Raw genomic sequence first — 20190 nt, 5'->3', positions numbered from 1 at the left:
ATCATGAGAAGTGAATAATTTTTTGTTCAACATCACTTTAGTACAATTGAATGTAATGATGTGAAAGTACTTAGAAAAACGGTAAATTCCATTTACGGAATGTTAATACTTGCAACAAAAACAATAGAGATTTTTGATTAAAAATTAATTTTTAATATTTGTATATATTCATATATGATTATATTCTAACAATATATTTAACTAATGAAGCCTTTTTTTGAATAATTTGATACAAATATTTTGTGTTTACCGTTAATTCATCATTTTGCTCAAAATCAGAATTCTATTTCATTTCATTTAACTGACCTGCGTACATATATATATATATATATATATATATATATATATATAACTAAATTAAAATAATATTAATAGGTAATACCTTATTGAATTTAACTAACTAGAAAATAAAAAGGGCATTAGAAAATGCTAAAAATAAAAGATCTATTTTATATCCCCACCCACTATGTTTGCCGCCGAAAGGTACCGTTTATAAAATTATACACAGGAAAAAAGAGGAATTGTAGAAAGAAAGAATTAAATAAGTGTAAAATTTAAAAAAGTGTAGTAGTAAGGAGAAAATATTCTTTACCTAATATATTAAATATTTTCTCCGTAATACTATACTGTTTTTTCTTGTATTCGTATTAGTTAATTAAGAAAAGAAAATTGGAAATAATTTAATAATATCAAGTTTAATGAGTTAAATACATATTTCAACTAAAGATTTACAAAAAAATGGATTCGGTTACAGTAAGTTAAATAGAAATTGTGAAGTGTGTGATTGTATCTTTGAAATATATTGTAAAGTAATTAGATTATAATCATAACACCAAACTTACGAATTAACTTTTAATTACGTGTTAATTTTGTCTGTATTCCTTTAATAATATTAAAAAACTATTAGAATTTACGAAAAGAAATAAATTGCAAATCAAAAGTAATTAAAAGTATTAATAACAAGCTCAAAAACAAAAAAATAAATGATAAAAATATAACAAGTAAATTACATAGTGTATCGTTGAATTCTGATTCAAAAATTATTAATAATGACAATATATTAGAATATGACGAAAAAAGAAAGGTTAGAATATATGCAGATGGTGTATATGACCTATTACATTTAGGCCATATGAGACAATTGGAACAGGCCAAGAAAATGTATCCAAATACGCACTTAATTGTAGGTGTAGCTAGTGATGAAGAAACCCACAGGCTGAAAGGAAGAACAGTACAGACATTACAAGAAAGAACAGAAACTCTTAGACATATTAAATGGGTAGATGAAATAATATCGCCTTGTCCCTGGGTAATAGATGAAAAATTTATTGAAAAACACAACATTGACTTTGTAGCACACGACGATGAGCCATATGTAGCGAAACAAAAAAAAAGGGATGAAGAAGAAGCATCTAATAATGAAATTTGCAATGTTGATGTTAACAAATCTTCGATAACTTATGATCAGGATGATATATATGGATGGCTTAAACGTTGCGGTAAATTTAAAGCAACACAAAGAACTAAGGGTGTATCAACAACTGATTTAGTAGTTAGAATATTACAAAATTATGAGGATTATGTTGATAGATCTTTACAGAGAGGTGTAACTCCAGATGAGCTTAATATTGGTTACATGAAGGCCAATCAAATACAAATGAAAAAGGGGATACAAAGATGGGGGGAAAAAGTTACAGATGAACTTACAAAAGTAACATTAACAGATAGACCTTTAGGAATCACATTTGATCAAAGTGTTGATAACATAAGAAATCAAATACACAAATCGTTTGATGCTTGGAGAGGAGTCTCAAAAAAGTATCTCGAGGGATTTGCAAGAACTTTCGATCCTATGAGGTCTCTTTTTAGAGAAAATCGCCTTTCAGATACCGACTCGCCACCTTTTAAGTAATTAATTTATAATATTAGTTTAATTATATAAGTCCAATATATGTTTATTATTACTTTTTATGTTGTTATTCACTCTTTAAAAAAACATAATTATTGATTTCAAAGTAACAAAGTTTATAAAACTAAATATTTTTTATATATAATTCAAACAAATGAACTATTGTTGTGTCAGCCTAGAATTTTTGTAAAGAAACTTTGTTCTGCTCTAATGTTTTTGTACATAGGCATTTATAACTACAAAATGAATATATAAATGATTAAATTAAGTTGTAAAAACTAAATAATTAGGGCTTTAATATCATTTTAATATGTACATATAACTCCCAATATATAGGAATTATTTACGAATAAATGGTATATCTCTATTTTAATAAAGTTAAAAGTAGATAATCTATTTTTTATGCTCGAAAGATCAAAATATATAATTTTGGGTATTAATAAGATATATAGTAGTATATTACTTATAGTTATCAAAGATATATGGTAAAAATATATATTTAATTTGTAGATAAACATGCGGGGATTTAAATCTTGGGTACGAGGATAATGATCTTTGAAATATGCAAATGTGCATCTGCCAATAAAATAATTGCAATTTAGGGGAAAGCATAATATTAACATAAAAGTTTTAAATAGTATAAATTTTATATTTCCACTATTTTTTATTACTTTCTTTTTATTTTCATTCTTTATAACAAATAAAAAAATTGTAATATATAGTGAGAAATTAAAAGAATAGTGAACAACAAGATAACTTATTAAATACTTTGAAAAATACTTATAATGAAGAATATTATTTTTATAATACCAACTATCATATTTTATGTTTACAATATTAAAAGAGTTATTTCACAACAATTTATTATTTCAAATTTTACGGATGTTAGGGGAAACGACTTTTCAAGAAACATTCCAAATAAAAATTTAATAAATTCAACGGATGAAGTTATATATACAACTACGACAACAAAAACAACAGTAACTACTACTAGTACTACTACTACTACTATTCCCACTACTACTACTACTGCCACTACTACTACTACTGCCACTACTACTACTACTGCCACTATTACTACTACTACTACTACTACTACTACTACTACTACTACTACAAAAACAACAGCTGCAAGTGAAATAGGAATTACTATTACAGAAGATAGTATCCCTAATACTACAACTAAATCATTTGTTTCACCACCAAAAAAAAGTAAGAAAAAAGATGATAAGACAGATACTACTGATTCATCAGATGAGGAAGGCATAATAAAGTCATTTTTCAAAAAAATAATGAAAAGAAAATTAAAATTGACGGGTGATGAGTTAAAACTTATTGAATCAAGAGAGGAGTCAAAAACAGCACAAGGTGAAAATAATGAATCTGATGATGATGACAACTTAGCGAGTAAGAAATCAAATAAAAAAAATACCAAAAACAATCATAATAGTAATGATCGTCATAGGGATAATAATGATGGTAGTAACGATAAAAGTATCAATGATAATAATGGTAATAATCATGTTAAAAATGCTAAACGTCATAGTAATAATGTACATCACAAGAATAAAAATAATGGTAATAATGATGGTGATAATAATAGTGTTAATGCTCACCATCATCACAAACATTTCAAAACAACTACAACTACAATGTCTACAACAATATCATCTTCTTTATCGACAACTGCAACAACTACGATGTCTACAACAATATCATCATCTTTATCGACAACTGCAACAACTACAATGTCTACAACAATATCATCATCTTTATCGACAACTACAACAGATAATACCACAACTAATAAAACTGAGATAACTAAGACAGTAAAATTAAACGATTCTAAAGTCAAAATTTCATCAAAAACAGCAATTAGAAGCTTAAGGGGTTTGTCAGAAACAGATAATAGTTATAACACCGCTGATGAAAATATTGATACGAATATAGACACAAACCCTGATTTAAACTTGAATACTAATACAGATGCGGATAAAAATGAAGGTGATGATAATACTTTACTCAAATCTAGATTAGAGAAGCTTGATAGAATATCAAATATTACAAAAGAAATAAAATCTACTTTAGTCGACGCATTTAGTGACGGATTAAATAAGGAATCTGTAAATAATACAAAAAATATTCTACTAAATCAAACACTCAATTCGGTAGAACAAATAATTAACTCAACAAATTCTATTAAAATCGGTGACAATAACCTGACAAATATTGAAAATAGGTCAAATATAATAAATAATGCAGGAAATACAACAAAATCCGTATTAGATCAGATAAAAGACGTTAGGTTAAATGCAGTTAATCAAACATTAAAAAGTAATACAATAAAGGAAAATATTAACGACAGTATTGGAAAAATGAACGGGAATGACACAAAAGTACTAAAAATAATAATACCTTTAAATAACACGATGTTCAATATACAAAATTCTACAAGTCTGGCTGAACTTTCTAATATTATTAAAAAAAATGTGACGGAAGCGTTAAATAATGAGTCAGGTTTGAAAGGCAATCTGGATTTAGCACAACAAATGTCATTTAATGGAAAGTTGTCTAATTTAACTACAATAGACTTATTACCTGTTGGCTCAAAAAATACTGAACTGGATCTGAATAATACAGAGTATGGTACATGTCCAAATGGTGTATGTGAAAGTGACCAAGAATTTGATGATGAAGTAATATTTGATGAAAATGGTAATCCGGTGATAAGATATAAGCAAAATTCTTTTGAGGTTAATAAAATATTTAAGACATCAAACTCAAACAACGCGACATTACAGTTAAACAATATATTATCCATTATACTTGTTACAATTATTTCACTTGTTTATTTGTTAAGCTAAGAAAAAAATTATTTGTATAAATGATTTAGAAGATTTTTGAATTATGTAAATATCGTTATTAAATACTTTTTGTTTACTTATTTAAGTTTAAAATCATTAAATTAAGAAAATAGACAGTGATTCAAGACCATATTAATAACTGCTTTAAATAAGTCAAACATAAATGCTTTGAATAATTATCAAGGTGTTACGTTTTTCAAAATTTGGAATAAAAGAAAAAATCAAAGAGACTTTAACTTTGGCATTAAAATAAGAATGAAAATTATATTTGAGTGTAATTGTGCAATTTTTGTGTATTTATTTTAAATGTGAACATAATTTTTGTTTGATATACATATTCATAGTGATGTAACTTTAATGTTTATGAAGAATTAAAAATTATATTATGTGCAATGCTTAATTATTGGTTGTATTGATAAAAAATAATGAATTGTGAATATCAAAAGTTATATATAAATGGAAAAAATTGTTTGGATTATTTATTAGACAATTGTCATTAAATGTTAAACATACTGTATAATGGTGGTAAAAAAAATATAAATATATGGTGAATTAACAAGAGTAATTACATGCTAACGTAAGATATGTAATGAGCAAAAATTATAGTGGACAAATAATTTAGTGTGAAGTGTTTAAGTAAATTGTAGTTAAAATTTTTTTTATGAAAGAAATATTATGTTAATTTACTGTTATCAGAATAAATTTAATATATTGGTATAGTAATAATATAAAATAAATTATTAATTGTGGTTTTTACTCAATTAGTTATTTATTTAAATTGTTTAATTAACTAACTGTATCATTTTGAATTATTATTAATGCTTAAAGTAAATGAATAATTGTAATGCTCAAAATAAGTTATTTCAAAGAGAATGCAAATGAAAATATTTTATTGAATTATAGGATCAAATACAATTTGTTATGAATGTTAATATATAATTGTTTGAGTTTTGTGGATGAAGTTTATAATTGTTGTGATTGAGAATAAGAATGAATGTGAATGAATTTAATTTTAAATAGTGAGTGAAATTATTATATTTGTGTTATTACTTAACTGTAAAGTTATATTTCTTTCAAATATGAATTTACAAATTACAATACTAGCCTTGTAATCATATTAATTTTTATATTTTCTTTTTTGATGATTATCTTATTGTTAATCTACCTTTAAATTATTGTCTTGAAAAAATATAGCCGAAAAATTTAGATCTATTAGGAAGCATTATTGTGATAATTATATAAAAAATCGACAGCTAGAAATATTACATTCAATAAAACAATTATATAAATAAAATTCAAGTAACTTTTTAGAATATCTAATAATCTAACCTAAAATACCTATAACTTAACAATTTCATTATTTTTGAAATTTATTTCAATTCAACATTGAAATATATGATGTTAAGCTTCATGTATAGTGATATTGTTTGCAAATACATTAAATTGCCTGTAATTAGTAAAAATTCAAAACATTTAACAAACAATTGATAGATCCAGAAATTGATATTAAGAATAATAATAGTAATGCCATTCTTAATGGACTAGATGTAAATCTTTCGTCCTCACTTTTAACAAGTCTATAGTGTATCAATGTTGGGAACAAAAATACAAATATGGAATCAATAAATCCAGCAGCCATAACAATCAAATATGAAGGATTTTCCCTAAAATAAATTGAAATGAGATATGATAATATTAATATAACAGACAATAATAATATTCTTCCAGATTTTGTTCTAATAAAGCTTATCTTTTTGACATTACATTTATTACCTTCTTTTTTATTTATCAAAGGAAGGCTGCTTTCTGAAATATTAGATTTGTTAATTTGTTCAATATAATTATTGTCAATTACATTTGTTAATGCGTCGACCATAGGATAAATATGTAAAGGAAGAAGAAGAAACATAGATAATGCCACTAATATTCTTGCAATTAGTGAAATATGTGAAACAAATGAAAAGTTATCCAAAATAAATTCTTTTGTCGCATCACCATAGAGAACATATGAAATAATTGAAATAAATGAATATGAGAATACTAATATAATTCCAGTAAAAGCAGTTAATAGACGAATTCTAAAGTTACTTGGATTGTAAAGCTTCGAAGCTGCTGGTATAATGTTAAACTGTGAAAAAAATGTAAATATACATATATTAAATAAAGATATATAGTTGAATATTGATTTCAATGTGTATTCTTTTTCTGGGTAAAATATAATTCTATTAATAAGAAGATCGATAGTATTTTTAGATATAAATCCATATAAATTATTCAATATTATATAAAAACAAAATAATATTGAGAACATTGTTACAAAAGCAATGCCTATCCAGTTAAAATATTTAATCGGTATACAGATTGGCAATAGTACCAAACATGTAATTGATATCATTCCGGTTTTGGAACCAAACATAAATAAATAATTATTGTAACTGCTTATAAACGGTAATATTTGTGTAAGTAAGTTCGATAATATTAATATAAATATTGGCACACAAAACAAACAATCTAAAAATACAAATATATCAAATACTCTAGGTAATGTGAACATTGTTTTGCTTGAACCATCTTTATTTAATAAACTATTATTTACCTCATCACTATATGCATAGTAAAGTAGTGCACCGTATGATTCAGCTCCAGTTTTAACTGATGCTCTTGCTAATATTTTCATTGAAGATACTGAAAATGCCCCAACCAATAATGATACAAGTATACCAACCAATACTCCAACATTTTTATATGCTGCCGGAATAAAAAAACAACCAATACTTGCTGAAGATGCTACTGTTAAAAGTACACTTATTAGCAATGATCTACCATTATTGTTATGATGCGACATCTTAAGTCTCTATTATTTATTTTATTTAATATCAAATAATTTATTGTTTATAGTATGATTTCTGTATTATTTTTGATGTTAGGAAGAGTAAATATTGTAATTACTATATATATATATATATATATATAAAGGAAAATAATAAGGAAAACAAATTAAGATAAAAATAATTATAAGTGTATTATTTATCTATGAAAAAAAGGCACTCTATAATGAAATAATTTATTTCACATTGATTGACTATTTTTCACATTATATTATATCAGTTCTTGGTTTTTTAATGTAATATAATTTATTGCACTTACCTATTTAGGAATTACTCTATGAGCACGGCCGCTTTATGTGCCATTAAAAATAATAGTGTGGCGCCAAGAAGCCACCCAATAATTTGAATTTACTTAAATTACAGGTTGCATGTCAAAGATGAATTTATTATTGATAGTTATAAAATATATATAAACATCATAATAGTACAATTTGACAAACAAGATGATAATACTTATTGTTTCAAAAAGTATATGCCTAAAATTCTACAATATTCTTCCTGTGTGTTTTTTTTTTTTTTTGTAATTTGATTTAAGTTGCCAATATTATTTTTTATTCAAGTAAAAACTACTTATTACACCTCATAATAACTTCAGTATTACCTAAATTGGATTAGCTTTTCCTTTACTAAGTGATTTCTTTTTTTTGTGGAAATTGTTTATAATAGTGTATATTTAGTGATTAATTTTGATATTAACATAATATTTAATTTTGCACAACCGTCATTTTAAACTTTAAATTAATGTTTATTCATTATAATAAAAGTAAAATAAAAAATAATTATATAGAACTTATTAATTTAACTTTAGTATAATTTTAAATGTATTGATCTATATACAACTGAACATAATAATTGTACAATCAATAAATTTAAATATAATGAAATAGAATAAACATGAAAAATAAAAAGACTATTTATAATTAATTATTTTTTATTAGCAGCAACCTCTTTCATAACATTAAAGGATTCAGCTAGAATGTCTTCGATTTCTCCATAAAATTCTTTGTAAAGACCAAAAAGAGCAGATTGTTGCCTATATGCAACATTTAAATTATAATATTCGTTACTTATTTTATTGAGTTCTTTTTCAAGTTTTTGAAGTTCTATAGGTTTATCATCGGTATTACTATCATTTTTGCCACTTTCTGCTTTCAATTTAGAATTAGGAACAATTTTTTTCTTGATGGCTTCGTCTAATTGATTTATTCTCTTATTAGCGTCATCAAAGTCTCTTCTAAGGCTAGAAATAATATTGTTCAAAAGTGAATCTAAATCTGTAGTTGAAGATTTTGATATTGTTGATTCCTTATCATCAATTGAATAAATGCTTGTACTTTTTTGCATATTACTTTCTAATTTGCAAAGTCTAGTTGCTCTACATAATGGATATTCCGCTTTTGGTATGATCTTGCAGCTATTTTGTACTATATTATTTGAATTTATTATATCTACCATCTTTTTAACAAACCCTAAATTGTTTGACTGGACAGATTGATTATTATTGCAATTATTAAATGTATATGCACTTATATCAGGAACGCTTAAATTGCAATTTATTGTATCAAAACTTGAACTTGTACCTGGATATTCTGATCTGTAATCTAATATATCACTGTAGTTAATTTCTTTATCTTCAAATATATTCCCACATTGGTCTTTATAGAAGGGTACTGATTTACAAATTTGGTTCATATTATACAAATAATTACCATTGTTAAAATTGTTTTTATTATTATTACAATAATAACTAGACACATTAGATTCGTTAATAGAATTAATATCAGAATTTGATTCAAATAAATTATCTTCAATATGTAATGTTTCATTGTTATTATTGTCTGATGCCGTTGAATTTGATGAAGCTGATCTTTTAAATTCAAAGCTAACAACACTGGCAGAAGAGTTTTTTTTGCTTAAGGAAAATAAAGATGATAATCTAGATAGAACACTGCTTTGCTTTGATAGTTTTTTATTATTGATTTTTGAATTGGATTTTGAATTATTATCAATTAATTCTTTATTTTCTTCAATAAGTGGGAGTTCATTTTTCAACGATGTTTTCCTGTATAAATTTTCTTTCAAAATATTTTTACTTGAAGATGACTTTCGAAGTATAGATGTTTTTTTAGTTAATTGAGAACCACTATTTATATATTCTTCAATTTTTGGTAAATACGGTTTTTTTTCAATATTTGGATTTAATGTAATTAATACAGGTGGTCTATTTATTCCTTTTAACCAATCATTTGAATCTAATGAAGGTATACCGGCATAACAATCTGGAAATATATCTTCCGAATAAACATGTTGTTTTCTTGGTAATGATAAACTAATAATATCAATTGTATCAGTACTTACTGCTTTAAATATTCTTATCACTTCTGATTTGCTAATATCAAGACACCTAACTGGCAAGAAACAAATTCCTTTTTGGGGTTTTGTTGTTCGTACTTCCTCTACTTGAATAAGAGAATCATCATTCGTGTCATCAAACCTAAATACTCTAATGTTTCCATCACCTTTTCCATATACAGTTAGTAACTTAAATTCGTTTTCAAAATGTGGATATAATGTACTTGACATTATATCTAGTTGTACATCTATAATTGGGGTTTCTGTTGAGCGTATATCCCATAGTTTAATTGATCTCGAACCTGATTGTGTAAACCCTGTTGTAATCAGCTTGTTCTGTATTATACCACTTCCTCCTAGCCATGTGCACTTTCCTATTCTTGTGCCTTCATGAGCTATAAAATTATGAGCAGTTCTCTCTTGTCTAGGGTCTATTATACGGACTAATCTATCTTTATTTGTTGTCGAAATAAGACTACCGAAATAATTCCATTTCATATCGTAACATAAATTATTGCTTTCCTCATATGAACGTATTTTTAAAGATTTTTCCAAGTCCCAAATAAATAGCCTACCATCACTAGAACAGCTTGACAATATGTTATCTGAATTTTTGTTAAACTCTATTAAAGTTACCCTTTTGTCATGTCCATGTAAACTTGAATAAGGCATGGTTATTTTTTCAATATATTCGCTTCTTTTCATATTTTCTGAATCTAAAAAATCATTTTCTAATATCTCATAAAATTCACCCTCGATTGGCAAATTCCATGTTTTTATTGTTCTATCATCTGAACATGTTGCCAAAAAATTTGTGTGAAAAGGGGAAAATTTTACATCTGTTATTCCGGCTGAATGTCCAGATACCATTATTTTTGGTGGCTTCCTAATTCCTGCTGAACTTATTGTTATTATACTCGCTGAACCACCACCACCATCATTTGCATATGCAATGAATTTATCTGAGCATGTTAAACCACTGCTTTCATTTAATCTTGTACCTATTCTAAGTTCGGTAAAATTTTCTTTTAATACTCTACTGGTTAAATTTTTATAATTTTGAATATTAGATTGTAATTTCTCCATTTCTTTTAATTAAAAAAAACTTTTTATTCTATTAATAATCAATTTTACTCTTTAATTATTAAAGAGTATTATTCATCTATTTGTTATCACCTGGTATTAAACAGCTGTTTATATATACTTGTACATATTTTTTTTACTTTTTCAGCTAATACTGTTCAATTACAGTTTATATTAACTATTTCCTATATAACTTTTTTTAAATGATATTTTCACTATTTGTCGCTCAGTAAATATTTGATACCTGATTTAAGAAATAAGGATATATCTTCTACTTTAACATAAAAAAAAAAAAAAGCAAATAAAAGTAAAGATTAATACTTGCACAGTTATTTATTTTATTTAATGTCTTGCAATATAATTTGTCTGTACTGATTAAATATCAAAAACAGAAGGTGTAGTCTTTTTATATTTCTTCTTTTATATACCTTGCAATTTTCTTTCACTATTATTTACCGTAATATTTATATGATCATTATTTTTTTAATATATCCGTTTTTATGTGATAATGCAAATACCGCTCACGCAATATATTACGTATGCATGCAATTAGAACATGAAAATAAGGCGCCAGTAGTAAAAATAAATGAAAAAAAGGTATCGAATGAAGACTTTGGAAGTTTATTTAAAAAAAATAATTACAAAATGTGTGTATAGATTTCAACAACTAATGTTAAATAACGTGTTTATATTGTAGCTAGTAGTATGATGTATATAGAGTTAAGATAAATGCTTTGTTATCAAGTATTGAAAATTGTAGGTAAATACTACTTTTGTTTTTTCCATACTCTTTTATTCGAAAAAAATATATATTTATATATAACAGTAGATTATTTAAGAATTTATTAATATTGGATTACTCCAGATGAACATTCGGATTCAGTCTTTGATTCTTCTCTTTTTAGAGTAACTATAGAATCCACAATCATAAAAAGACCACACCTTATACACCTACAGGTTGTACAATCTTTAAAGTAGCAATATTTTTTATTTTAGTTAATAAGGTTCAAAATGTTTATTATTGTTAATAATTACTTTTATATTTAAAAATAAAATATTAAAAAAAAAAAATTACGATGAATTTTTCTAATTGATAAAACATACCTTTTGGTACTGTTGTGTAACTTACACATCTTGGGCATAGTACTTTGATACATTGTACAATTTTACCAATAGATGGATACCCTACAAAGTTAATAGTTGTACAAAAGTAACACTTTACAAAAATACTGTCTGATATGTTGCAATAATAATTGAAATGATGTAAATGATAATTATTTTAACAAGCAAGTGTTGGAAAGAGTGTATTTTTGAGTTAAATTTTGAGAATTAAATTATTCAAATTTTGCTTAAGGAAAATAATAGTAGACAAGTATCAACCTACCAATATATTCATTTTTTGTATTGCAATGGCAACATGTCATTACATTTATATTTGTTTTTTCCATCCTAATTACTTTGTTTGAGAAATTTTTGTTATTATTTTATATATAGTTAATTTCAAAGAAATATATCACGTGCTTTATTACAGTGCATATTAGAACATTATTTTGCCTATTGAAAAAGTAAATTTTAATTTTAATCTTTTTATCTTAAAAAATTGTTACCGCATTTTGTGAGGTATCTGGTCTGCAAAATGAAAAAAAAAATGATTACCGCCTTTTTTAGTTAATATTCATTTCAAACTATTAAACAAATATACATATTTTTAAAACAAATAGAACAATTGTCGATTATTAAGCAATCGAATATATTATTTAATTACGATTTAGAAATCGATGTATAATTTATATTATTATTGTTATTAAAAGATTATAGTTAAAGTAAATAGTTTGGTCCGAATATTTGATTATAATTTGTTTTTAACCACAATAAATTTTTTACAAGATTTAGTAAACAGTACATATTTAAACAATATTATATAGATAAACTGTTTTATGTGTAAATTTAAATTTTGGTTTGAAGTAATTAAGAAGTCAATAAAATAAAATAACGAAATAAGTGGGATAAGTGTGTATCTATCAATCAACATTATATATATGTGAATATATATATTTGTTATTACATATTTATATACATGTGAATATGAATATTTGTTATTTTAACTAGTTAATAACAAAATGTTCGGAAAACCAAATAATAAAAAAATAAACAATATAAAAATAAATAATGTAAACTTAAGTAGCAATTTGGATATACCAGTTTCATTTGGGAAACAATCAAATAAAGATTTTGTTGATATAAAAAAGAAGGAAAAAGAAAAAAGAATAAGCGATAAAATTAAAAGTGAGAAATGCAAAATAATAAGTTATTATATAAAAGTATTTTTGGAATATAAAAAAAAAAAAACGAAATATGAAAATGAATTGGATACTTTGATTAATAATAAAAGTAGTGATATAGATCGAGTTATTAGATTATTTAGATTCAGTTCTGGATACAATAATGATATAAGTTCAAATATAACTAAATACTTGTTAATAATAGATATAATTTTCGAAAATTATAATAATAAGGCTGTTCTTGAAGAAATTTCATTGAGTAACTTATTCTATATATTTAGAAATTGTTTAGTATTAATATTTTTGGATAATGTTATATTTCAAATAGATACGAATACTAAAGCAATAAATCTAGTAAATGACATACTTGATTATATAACTAATGTTAATAATGAAAATGAAATTAAAAAAAGATATTTTTTTAATATGATATTAAATAATTCAATGGTAGATGTACTATTGTTAAAATATATTGAGAAGTATACAATTAATAGAAATAATAACTTTAGTTTATTTACTAATATATTAAGTATTATATTTAATAACAATATGGATATTGTAATAGAATGCACTTATTATACATTTGGTAACGATTTATTTATAAATATATTCAAAAATCAAAGAGAATTAAAAAAAAAGATTAAATCAAATAACATTGACAACATAAGTAATTTGGTTAATTTTATTAATAATAGGAATAGTTGGTTTAAAATATGTATGTTATTACTATTAATTAAAAGTAAGAACTTACTTGGTTATTACGAATGTATTAATTTATTTAAAAAGGAACTAAAATACATCAATGTTAATTATTTTTTATCACTAATAATGAACGAAAGTATTAATAGTGTTAAATATATAAATGAATCTCAAGTTAAAAGTAATAATAGAAATAACGGTAATGTTATTAATAATATTGTGCCAAAATCATTATTTTCATATTTACTATTAAATTATACGTTAATAGAATGTTATAGCGAAAGAAATTACTACGAAACGAACAATTACGGTAATAATATACGAATATTTGACACAAATAGTAAAGAATTTAATAAAACATTGTTTTTAATAAATATATGGGATTTTAATTCTGATTTAGACTTTGATTTTGATTCCAATACAAATGTTAAGTGTTGCAGTCTAAACCACGATTTAAATATGAACATTGATATTGATTATCATGATAGTAATTGTGATTACAATGATGAGAATATAAAATATATAAGATTTTTTGTAGAGTTGTTATCAAAAGAATGTCTAGATAACAATGAGAATGTAAATATAAATTTTGAGGATAATATAAAAATATTACTATTTATTCGTCTTCACTTGTTATTTGCTAATTTAATTGAAAAATTTACATACATAGGCACATTTATTCTGGGTGATAACATTTATCAAAATAAAAAATATGATATATACGAAATAATAAACGTTAATGTACTCGAAAATAATAAAGTAATATCTAAATTATTAAACAATGAATATATATTAAATAATATTATAAAACCATTGTTAGATAATATATTATTACTAATGGATAATAAATTAAATATTGAAATAGTGACCAATATAATTAATTTATTATTAGATATTTATTTTCCATTAAATGCATTAGAGAAGCCTAAAATATTAAATTTTGAGAGTAATAACAAAAAGAGTTTTAATTCTATAAAAAATGCAACGGATATTTGTACAAGTGGAAATATAATTTCTAGAGACAAATTTGTAGAAACAGTTGATATCAATTTAAATTTAATAACCAGTAATATATATTGCAAAGTAATAAAAATTAATTCAGAATTATTAAATATGGATTTAATATTATTAAACAATAAATATTTATACTATTTGGATAACAATAATGATGATAGTATATTATTAGAAAGAATATACAATAAATATTATATTGGTGAATATGATAGTATAAATATATTTTTCGAACAATTAAAAAAGGGGAAAATTAAATTGATTAGTGAAATAAATGACGTAATATTGAATCATTTAGTATACGACACAAATATTGTGTTGGTATTATTTTTATTAATACAAAACAACATAGTACTAAATTATAAGGGAAATATTACTAATTTTATAGTAGAATTAATTCAACAAAATAAATTCAATTTTACAAATATTGTTAATTACTTTGGGATAACGTTAAATCATCAATTATTATATTCAGATGAAATAGAAATAATTAAAAGTTTGAATCAAATGAATAATAATAATAATAATAATAATAATAATAATAATAATAATAATAATAATAATAATAATAATAATAGCAATCATTGCCATAGTCATCAAAATTCTTTTAAAAGAGATATTGACTATTTTGTTGGCAATAGTATTATTTCATTTGACAATAATAATGGTAGTTTATATTTAGATTTAAGTATTGCATTAAATGAATTGGATAACATAATAAATAGCAAAAAGAATAATGATATAACATTAGTTTATGGCTCAGAAGTGCTTAAGTTACTATTAGATAAGTTAACATACAAGAATTTGAATGATTTTATTACATATAAAAGATACAATGATGCCGAAAATAACTCAAATAATTTATATTTACTTATTAATATGAACAAAAACAGGGAATTAATATATATTTCTTTATTTATAAACAATCTATCATTTGAATTAATTACTAGAAATACAACAATGTCATATTTAAATTCCATATATGGCGAACTTTCAAGTAGAATATATCAAATGTTTATTAAATTGAATTATAATTCAATTAAATTAGATGATTTGTATGCTAAAATTCCATGGACAATATTAAGTATTTCTGATTTACTAAAGCCGAAGAATATACTTTTGAAACAAGCAATTAATATTGAGTTTCATGGTAATTTTCCAATGAATAACTATCAAAATAATAATGGTAGTCACTTTAATTATAATGAATCAGAAGATAATGAAACAGAGGATAATGAATTATCTGATGATGATTATTATAATAATAGTGAATTATTTAACTTAGTGAACAATAATTTAAATTATGGTATTAACCAAAATATGGAATTAGAAAGTGAATATATGTATAGTAATAGTCATAATAATGCCAATAATGTCAGTAACAGTAGTTATAAATATTCTAGAGATGAAAATAAGATAGATTTAGTAAAAATATTCGATTCTACGATAAGATATGTGTCAAACAAATCAAAATATAAATTACTTAAGAAAATAATTAAAGAATTATCTTATTTATTAAATTTTGAGGATAGACTTTGTTTTTATTATCATTACATCTCGGAATTGAAGTATAAATATTATTATCAACCAGAAAACATTGTATTAATACCTAAATTTGAAATAAGAAGATCGCATTTAATTGAAGATGGTTATTTTAGTATCGGTAACTTAGATCCATTTAGATTAAGAAGTGTTTTTAGAATAGTATTTTTGGACGAAAATGGGGAAATGGAAGCAGGGATAGATGGTGGTGGTTTGTTAAAAGATTTTATAATATGTATATCTAGAGAATTATGTTCACCTGAATTTGGTTTATTTATTAATTGCAAAGATAACACACTTGCTCCGAGAGATTATTATAGTTTAATAGAAATAATAAATAACACAAATAACAATAACAACTTTAATATATATAAATGCCAAAATTTAATTAAATATAGTAATATAAATGTATTGAATTTGTATGAATTTCTTGGAAAGATTGTAGGTAAAGCTATATATGAAAAAATATTATTAGAAATTGAATTTAATCCCGTATTTTTAAATTCAGTATTTGGACAGTATAGTGACTTTAATGATCTTGCTAATTTCGATAATGAAATATACAAAAATCTACTATTTATTAAAAACTATGGTAATGATTTATCTGATTTATCTATTACATTCTCATTGACAATTAATTTAAATGTAGATATTTTAAATAGTAATAATACTAACAATAATTACATTGAAATCGATTTAATACCGAATGGTAGAAATATAACTGTAAATAATGAAAATAAGTTATTATATATTAAAATATTAACGCGTTATAAACTTATTACAAGTATTAAATTGCAGTCGAATGCATTCCTTAAAGGATTAAGTACAGTAATACCATACGAATCACTTAAATTATTCTTACCATATGAAATACAATCGCTTATATCAGGCGTATACCAAAAAATTGACATCATTAATCTTAAAAACTATACAACATATACCGGGTATTTAGAAACATCACCACAAATTATATGGTTTTGGGAAATACTTGAGAAATTCAACTTAGAAGAACAATCTGAATTTTTATTGTTCGTGACTGCATCTAGGAAAGCACCACTATTGGGCTTTCAATATCTCAATCCTAATTTTGGAATTCAAATTGTTCCAGATAGTAATAGATTACCGAGTGCATCTACTTGTTTCAATTTACTTAAACTTCCGACATATACATCTAAAGATATACTGGAAAAAAAACTAAAACAAGCTATATTTAATTCCAGAGGATTCGATTTAAGTTAAATTACTTAATTCCCTCAAAACAAGCTTTTATTCATTATTATTAAAATCAATATTGAAAATGATTTAGTTGGATTAAATAATTAAAAATAGATTAAGTGGATTTATTTAAATATTTACTAAAACTTGATGTTTATTAGTACAAATAGAAATATATATATATATATAGTACATTCTATAATTCTAATTTTTTTTTAATTTCATCATATAAAACTAATACTAATGCACTTCCTGTCCCTTTTAATATATTAGATAATGATCCTCTGTATAATGCTTTTAATCCCTCATTTCTAGTTACTTTAATTGCACAGTCAAATGAATTTTTATATAACAAACCACCACCTTCTTTACCTGCCATCATCATCATTCTTCTTCTAACTGTATCAAAAGGATAGCATACGATACTTGATATCGTAGTTACAGATTGTGCTATTAACCACTTTCGTAGGATGTTTTCATCCTTATTATTTTTAAGTAAAATTTCACTCATTGTGTCATATAAACCAAAATATGTCGCTCTATATACAAATACACCTTGTAAAGACATTAAAAATCCATGATACAATGATCTTATACCTGTTTGTTTTGAAACTTTTTTCATACAATCAATTATTCCTGTAAATTCATGATTATTCTGCCCTATATCAGTAGCAAGCCTTGTTCTAGCTAAATCTAATGGATATACCAAACCAGTAGAAACTGCACCTGCTAATCCACCAGACAACATATTTAAAATAAAAAGATTTAAGAAACTGTCTTTATTATTATATTTAAGCATTTTATTTCTTAACAAATTTTTAAATGCAAAACCAAATGCTTGTGTTGGAAAATACCTTATAATATTTGTTGTATTTCCTCTCCATAAACTTAATATTCCTTGTTCTTTGGATAATCTTTTTAAACAGTCAAATATTCCTTTATATCTTGGTGTTTCCCCATTTAATATTTCTGGATTTATATCTTGTGTTTGAAGTAATAATTTAACTCTTTCTATAGGTGCTACTGCCGTTTTACTTACAGTCGCAGATATACCACCCACAATAAAATCTTTTAAAAAATTGTTCTCTTTGGTCCATTTCTCATTGTTATTTTTACTCGTCTTCATTTTTCCCTTGAATTAAATATGTGTTAATATAACAATATTATTTAACTTAAATGCACTTAAAATTGATCATTAGCTATTATTTAGGTTTTTTGGAATAACATATAAAATCCACTCTTCACCTGATAAAGTAACTTAATTGATATTAAATCTACCAGAAATTTTTATATTTACTTCACCACCTAATGAAATTTATAAATCACTTTATTTTATATGCCATTATTATTCATAATATAGTAACACTGTAAAATTTCATTAATCATTTTAATAGTAATCTTTTGGCGGGAATGCTTAGCATTTTTTTCACTAAAATTTTTGAATAGTAAAATATGACTAAACGTTATTAAAATAAGGTATGTATACTTATATTTAAGCATCGACCTTTATTACTGTTATACTTAATTTAACTAATTTAAATTATGTAATTTGTTTTTATTTTGAATTATAATTCATTTGTTACTTTATGTACAATATATTTCTTGAGCAGGAACTAATTCATAATTAGTTCTATATTTTAAATATGCATTTTGACGGTTATCGTTAAATGTTGTTGGCGCTTCATCTATATTTATAATTGATTCATTATCAATCTGTTTTATTTCAACACTACTGTTCTTATCATGAATATTGATATTATTATTCATATCCATAAATGCAATTCTTTGTGCAATTACCGGTAATATGTTATTTAAAGTTTCTATTAACAAATTAAAGTATTCAAAAGTTAATATATATGTTCCATTACTTAATTTTTCAGCATCAAAAAAGTCAAAATCAAATGATTCATAAGACATTTCCATTGTTTTCCAACCTGGTATTGTATACTTGCCGTCGAACCAACCAAATGGACCCATTTTATTTTGCTCTGTTAAGTACCACCTTGTGTCATATTTATATGTTGTGTTTGATGCAATGCAGCTTGAAATAACCTTTGAAATATCTTTAATTCCTTTTAAATTATCGCTTCTTGTACCTTTTGATGCTAAAAATCTTCTTTTTGATATTTTTTGTGCATGTAAATATTGTTGTTTGTACTGATTTTTTTTTACTGTTGCAGACTTTGTTGTTTTAGTTGCTGTAGTTTTTTTTGTTGTTGTATTTGTTTTAGGACTAGCCTTGTTGGTTGTGTTTGTTACTTTTGTTGTTGTATTTGTTTTGGCACTTGCCTTATTGGTTGTGTTTGTTACTTTTGTTGTTGTATTTGTTTTAGGACTAGCCTTGT

General features: G+C 24.0%; 7 protein-coding genes across 7 annotated transcripts; 3 read left to right on the top strand and 4 right to left on the bottom strand.

Annotated features, from left to right (window-relative positions):
* Window positions 1–738: 738 nt before the first annotated feature.
* On the top strand, window positions 739–1912 carry FG379_001932 (uncharacterized protein; the record flags this gene model as incomplete). The annotated part of the gene is made up of 2 exons (XM_067327535.1): window positions 739–753; window positions 908–1912. 2 exons carry the CDS (start codon window positions 739–741, stop codon window positions 1910–1912), a joined length of 1020 nt encoding a protein of 339 aa, XP_067184264.1.
* A 782-nt stretch (window positions 1913–2694) lies between these two features.
* FG379_001931 (uncharacterized protein) lies at window positions 2695–4773 on the top strand (the record flags this gene model as incomplete). The annotated part of the gene is made up of 1 exon (XM_067327534.1): window positions 2695–4773. The coding sequence occupies one exon, from the start codon at window positions 2695–2697 to the stop codon at window positions 4771–4773; it is 2079 nt and encodes a 692-aa protein (XP_067184263.1).
* A 1453-nt stretch (window positions 4774–6226) lies between these two features.
* On the bottom strand, window positions 6227–7618 carry FG379_001925 (amino acid permease like integral membrane plus 11 transmembrane domain; the record flags this gene model as incomplete). The annotated part of the gene is made up of 1 exon (XM_067327528.1): window positions 6227–7618. The coding sequence occupies one exon, from the start codon at window positions 7616–7618 to the stop codon at window positions 6227–6229; it is 1392 nt and encodes a 463-aa protein (XP_067184257.1).
* A 967-nt stretch (window positions 7619–8585) lies between these two features.
* On the bottom strand, window positions 8586–11099 carry FG379_001914 (coronin like WD40 repeat; the record flags this gene model as incomplete). Its single annotated transcript, XM_067327517.1, has 1 exon — window positions 8586–11099. One exon carries the CDS (start codon window positions 11097–11099, stop codon window positions 8586–8588), a length of 2514 nt encoding a protein of 837 aa, XP_067184246.1.
* Window positions 11100–13216: 2117 nt separating this feature from the next.
* On the top strand, window positions 13217–17869 carry FG379_001903 (E3A like HECT domain containing ubiquitin ligase; the record flags this gene model as incomplete). The annotated part of the gene is made up of 1 exon (XM_067327506.1): window positions 13217–17869. One exon carries the CDS (start codon window positions 13217–13219, stop codon window positions 17867–17869), a length of 4653 nt encoding a protein of 1550 aa, XP_067184235.1.
* A 172-nt stretch (window positions 17870–18041) lies between these two features.
* Window positions 18042–18971, bottom strand: FG379_001892 (mitochondrial ADP ATP-transporter; the record flags this gene model as incomplete). The annotated part of the gene is made up of 1 exon (XM_067327495.1): window positions 18042–18971. The coding sequence occupies one exon, from the start codon at window positions 18969–18971 to the stop codon at window positions 18042–18044; it is 930 nt and encodes a 309-aa protein (XP_067184224.1).
* Window positions 18972–19429: 458 nt separating this feature from the next.
* Window positions 19430–20185, bottom strand: FG379_001881 (uncharacterized protein; the record flags this gene model as incomplete). The annotated part of the gene is made up of 1 exon (XM_067327484.1): window positions 19430–20185. A coding segment is annotated over one exon (756 nt), but the record flags the coding sequence as incomplete, so codon positions are not given.
* Between the last annotated feature and the right edge of the window lie 5 nt (window positions 20186–20190).

The sequence above is a fragment of the Cryptosporidium bovis genome (genome assembly GCF_009768925.1).
Source record: "Cryptosporidium bovis isolate 45015 chromosome Unknown contig_27, whole genome shotgun sequence".
NCBI classification, from domain to species: Eukaryota; Apicomplexa; class Conoidasida; order Eucoccidiorida; family Cryptosporidiidae; genus Cryptosporidium; species Cryptosporidium bovis.
This window is presented reverse-complemented; position numbering and strand designations above follow the sequence as displayed.